Below are 6,038 nucleotides of genomic sequence, written 5' to 3'. Positions count from 1 at the left end.
CACAGTAGTACTCGGTGCTAAGCATAGCGTGAGACTGCCGTCACAATATAATCACACCCAATAGCGACAATGAATTTTTTTGTAATTTTTTGTAATTTTTCTGCAATTTTTAGTGCGCGTGTATCGGTTTGTACACTTAGGAATATGGCGGACATATTAGATGCTTAATAGAAATTCAAATTTAAGAGCTTGTCATAACTCTACTGTGTATACTTCATAATATGGCGGTGAATCATGTGACCTAAGAATATTTATATCAAAGATACCAATATTGTAAGACGTATTGTTACTAGGTATGATTATACTGTGCTGCCGTGCCTCTTTTACGAAGTAAGTTATCAAAATTATCGGATCTCAATAACGGTTGCCTTGATCGAGTTTTAATATACACTTAATCGAGATGTATATATATATATATATATATATAATTATTATATTGATAGAAATTTTATTTAAGCCACATTACATAAGCTTATCGAATTTAGTGATATTTATAAAGTTGTAATGGAAATTTAAATCACAAATGACAACAGCTCCTACAATGAGGCCGCAAAATCTAAAGTTCATAATCGGTATTCATAATCGATTCTTCCCAGATAGCAAAGCATGTCTCAGCAAAATACAAACTAATGTGATTGCTTATGATGCTGGCAACTTGCCGTAGATTTGTCTTCAATGCTTTCAAATACCGATATTGTTGGCAAACAACAATGTGTATATGTATTGCCAGCAGTTTAACAGCAAGGTATGCAGCTGCGTCATATAATCGTGCGGCAATACAGTAGCATTGAATGATACTGCATATTATTATGGCAACCCAAGTAGAACAATAAGTCATTATGATATCAAATGATGTCAAAATGATTCCAAAATGATCACTGAAAGTCATTTTTCAATCATTTCCGATTCATTTTAATGTCATTTTGACGTTATCGTGATATTATCGTGAATTATTTTGCTTGGGAATAGTATGAATTTTGATGATAACGAGTTTAAAATTGTCAGCAAATTGCTGGCAAATTGCTATTTAATGTTATCAAATCGTAAAAATATCAAATGGCAATCAAATTGCCAACAAATGAAGACTCAGTTTCCGCAATTCTGGTAGCAACGCGTACTTAGCAATGCATGCTTAGCAAGCAACATGCCAACAAAACAGATACGTTGTTATTTGGGTTATATTTATATTATCGTTTTAAGTACATTAAGATATCATAAGCCAATCACAGAGTCGTATTAGCATTACTTAAAATGCTCTTAATATAAAAATGAATTATGAGTACCGACCTACGACATTGTAAGAAATAAAGAAGGAGAATGTCATAAATTATGGAAAATGCGAATAAAATCGCAAATGGCATAACGGAATAGAACAACTTTCTCCCAAATTTTTAAAAAGTTCTTGAAAGAAATATTGTTCTTCAATTCGCTAATTCTAATTCATTTTCATTTTTAGTCTATATATTATGTTCTAGCGTTACGCAACTTAAAATTATTTTACGAACGAGAATCAGAAACATAACAATATCATTGCATTTAATTCAGGATTATTTTGTTTATCATCGACTACTCCACGATAAAACATAATTAACCTTTGCCATTATGCAATCGATTTGCATATATGTAAAACAAGTTAAATTATCAGCGTTAAAAATAATACTGTAAACCTGACATGTTTTTTTTAATTGTAATTTTTTTCTTTACTTTAAAAGTATGATGTTGACTTTATTCTGACAAGATTTATAACAAGTGATAAATGATTTAAATACTTATAAGTTTTGTTTTGACATACACGAGACTATAATTATAATAATATATTACGAAATATATCACGAAATATATCACGAAATATCACGAAATTTCACAGATATATACTACATGGGCTGAAAAGTTCTGGGATTTTTAATGAAAACAAGCGTTTTTTGGGCAAAGTTATATTTATTCCTCAACATAGTTGCCTTCGAAGGCGATACACTTGGTATAGCAATTTTCCAACATTTCGATGCCCTTTCTGTAGTACGAAACGTCCAAGCCTTCGAAATATGCCTCGGTTTCCGCGATGACTTCCTCATTCGATGTGAATCTCTTTCCCTGGAGCCACCGCTTGAGATTTGGGAACAGATAATAGTCGCTAGGGGTCAAATCTGGAGAATACGGTGAGTAACCAATTCGAATCGTAATTGGTCCAATTTGGCCATCGCTTTCAAGGACGTGTGTGACGGTGCGTTATCGTGATGGTACAAAACGAAGGCGAAAGTACCGCCACTTAAACGACTGTAACTTGTAAACGAATGAATGAAATGTCATGAAACTTCATACATAAATTAATGACAGATGAACCTCTCGAAATGAATTATGTTCATTTTCTAGCGCTACATATTGAAAAATCCCGGGACTTTTCAGCTCATGTAGTATATCACAAAATTATCACGTGATATATTTACATATCACGAAATTTCACAAATTTTGAAACCATCATTAATTGTCTTGATACTGTGTTTGGTCGTGATTGGTCTTGAACAATTCTCTCTGAAATCGAAAGTTGATTGTTTTGGCGATTGTTACGCAATCGTATCCATGTATAGATATCCAGGCCAGTATGCAAAGCCATACACGTAACTTGCACTCTCGACGAGAAAATGAAATAAGAAGCGCAATAAGAAATCTCACAGATCCTGATTTTTCGCTTTTCATATCGTTAGCCACAAATAATCACATCGCGGATTAATATTAAGAGGAAAATAAGCAATAATTATGATATAAAAATTGAAATGTAATTACTAATTAAGTTATTAGCAATATATGTATATTCCTATATGGATCTGTTTTCTTAAAGAAATATACAATTATAGAGCTTCACGTTATAATGATGATGACAAGTTTGTTGATACATTTAAAATATATTCATGCGTTTTGTGATCATTAAAATATGTATAAAATCGTTTTGTATGGATTGCAGATTTTTATAAAATAGATTAGAATAATATATTCTGCCGCGTACGTGAACTTATATAAATCTTATATAAATCTTAATGATCTTCAAATGATTTAAAGATTACTTACTACGTATCAGTTAATTATTGTATCAGTTAATTATTTTCTTAGAAAACAATTTCTTCTGTAATTGTTGGGAAACAATTTACTCGATCCGTTTCTTTCACAACACAAATAAATTTTTAATAATAATAAATCTTCAAAATAAAATTGATCTTCGAGAAATTAATATTTATAACAGATATTTTCCTTTTCAGACTGAAACAATATTGGACATTCCGGATGCCTCAGAAGAGATGGATGCCTCCGATATCTGTCATATCGATATGCAAACAGCTGTTCTAGACGTTTCCGAATCATGTGAGTAATTCCTTTGAATTTTAATTAGACTAAGAAGAAGTTTTGTTAAATTTAAAATGTTACCTTGTTCTTTTTACGGTAACTTGTATGTCACAACTATGTATTTGATTTTATATAACATCTCTTTTCTGAGAATTGTAACGAAAGCTGAAATGGAGCTGCAATGACGTTGTAAGGAAGCGATATCTAGTTCTTGAGAAAGTATATTATTATAGACTTTTAACGAATCTTTTTCTATTAAAAACATATTATTAGTATTGGAAATAATTACGTATTATCGCATTACGCATTAATACTCAAGTTGCTACTGATCGTGAGTGTCTAAGTATATAGCATGCGAATTTTGAAGTCGCAGACATAACTCGCATCTTTAATGAGAAAATACAGAAAGTATATTGATTTAAAAGCGATTATTACATTATTTGACCTTTTCAAACTTGACGTATGAGATTGTCGCGACTTTTAACATTTGATGCTGCTAATTCCTTTCTTCTTTTTTTACTTTGCTTGAGATGACATAAGCCAGTATTCATAATTCGATTCTTATATCTAAGATCGTCTTAAGTATGATTTTAAAATGAACCGATCATAGAACGTATTAGCATTTTAATTCAATAAACGAGAATAGACTAAACTGAATTGGAATTTTACTTTAGTAATATTCGGATGTATTGAAAAATGATTCATTTTTATTTTAAAATTTTTTTAGATTCGATTGAATTGAAAAACTACATTTCTTATTTAGAATTTTGAAGTGAGAAATATTCATGATGCACGAAAAAAGTTGATATTATTTTAAATTGAAATGTAATATATCGATAAAAAATTTTTCATGAATACATATAAATATGTATAATAAACATATAAATATTCATAAACATGTATATGTATAAAAATACATGCTCATACATCCCTCTTTTGTAAAATTACATTTTAGTGTAATAGAAATAATAATAATAAAAATGTGAAAAGACACTATAGTAGAAAATATTAAAAAGTATAGTAGAAAATATTAAAAATAATTAAAAGGATAATTTTCATACTATTTGTTTTAGAAAAAAATCAAATTTGAAGAAATATAAAAAAAATTACTCATGTATAATTATATATAAAATTATGCATAACTGTGTATAAGCAATTTCTTTACATTTTTCCAAACTTGTTTTTTTTTTCTAAAACGAACAATGCGAAAATTATTCCTTTAATTATTTTATATTCGTAAACATGTATATGATTATACATATTTATGACTATTTATGTTTATATATATTTATATATATTCATTTATATATATTCATGGATAAACAATTTTTTATCAGGATAGAAAATTTCATGCAATTCCTATAAATTCATAAAAATGCATTCGGAAAAGGATTCATTTTAATGTTTACGAATATTTCTGAAAATCTATATAAATCCGTTTTAATTCATTTCAAACCATTCTCGTTTATTGGAAAGGCATTATTTAAGATGATCTTGAAATAAAAATGAATTATGAGTACTAGCTATAGTCTTAAGGCGTATAACAGATAACGATTCTCGTTCTTATTCTTTCTTTCTCAAGTTTTGTTTTCAAGTATACATGCTAGTTTAATGCACAGAAATTCTTTTCGTCCTTTACTTAAGGATAGTCTAAAAATAAGTTAAACATAAATAAGAGATCGTTGAGATGCATAATAAGAAAGAATTTTGCTGCACATGGCAGTTAACTATAATTGCAGCATGAGTCTTGTTTTATTATTCAGAACTAACAAGACTCATACATTATTGCTTTCGGATAGTAACTCATGTTGTATCTAACATATTGAAACTTATTTGTGCTGGGTTCTAAGGTCAAATTCATTTCCACAGTTATTTGCATTCTCATTATCTCAACATTTGCTGCAGATTCCAATTACGTCATTCAATCTTGACAGATTTTTTTAGGTAAATTTCAAGATCTATCACGTTAAGTTTAAGGACAATTCAGATTGTTTTTAAATTGCGTTCTACTCCCACCCTTGAGGTCACCTTTCGCACAGTCGCGAACTCGCTTTAAACGATCAAAGATCCAGTCTTGAATCCGACAACCTCGACACAACACTCGTGATTTCGAGTACGAAGTACAAAACGTAACAACGACGACGATAATAAGTGCGCGCGCGCGCAGATCCGTCTCGCAATTTTTTCAAGGATTCTATTTTTTTCACGGTTGTGGATTACCTCGCAGTATATATTACTTGAAACTAACGTGTGCATCAAGTAATAATTGAAAGAATATCTTTCTATGTGAAATGTCGAGCGGTTCTATGGATACGACGAAAACCGAATGTGTAAAAATAAACGTGCAACCGACGAATCACAATGGTACGGCCCAATCTTTACATCTTTTTAGTGCGATCACTTTTATGTATATTCAATAAGGTTTTGTCAATGCTTATCATCCCGAATTTTAAATTAGGACACGTTCGAAGCGCGCACTTCATGATTATTATAAGTCGTCGCGTGACTGTAAACTGGTAATAATTTAATAATTCATTTTTTATGATGTATAACTAAATATAACAATTATACTATATGTTTTCTAAATTCTTTGAAATATCATTTTAAACAGTGAAAATTGAACTAGCCTTATAAAAAAGAGTATAAGAGTTATAAGATTTTTATTTTTAAGAGTAAGATTTACTCTAAAAGTTTTATAACTT

At 29.8% G+C, this 6,038-nt stretch overlaps 1 protein-coding gene across 3 annotated transcripts in view; it reads left to right on the top strand.

Moving 5' to 3' along the window:
* LOC108690177 (aldehyde dehydrogenase, dimeric NADP-preferring) overlaps positions 1-6,038 on the top strand; it is a 20,364-nt gene that overhangs the window by 2,168 nt on the left and 12,158 nt on the right. For 2 of the 3 annotated variants that reach the window (XM_018197358.1, XM_018197351.1), the window contains exon 2: positions 3,252-3,354. In XM_018197358.1, coding sequence (XP_018052847.1) covers positions 3,252-3,354 — 103 coding nt within the window. Of the gene's footprint in view, positions 1-3,251; positions 3,355-5,472; positions 5,701-6,038 lie in introns of those variants that run through there. The other variant, XM_018197364.1, reaches the window with a different exon arrangement.

The sequence above is a fragment of the Atta colombica genome, unplaced genomic scaffold, assembly GCF_001594045.1.
Source record: "Atta colombica isolate Treedump-2 unplaced genomic scaffold, Acol1.0 scaffold105, whole genome shotgun sequence".
Classification (NCBI taxonomy): Eukaryota; Metazoa; Arthropoda; class Insecta; order Hymenoptera; family Formicidae; genus Atta; species Atta colombica.
This window is presented reverse-complemented; position numbering and strand designations above follow the sequence as displayed.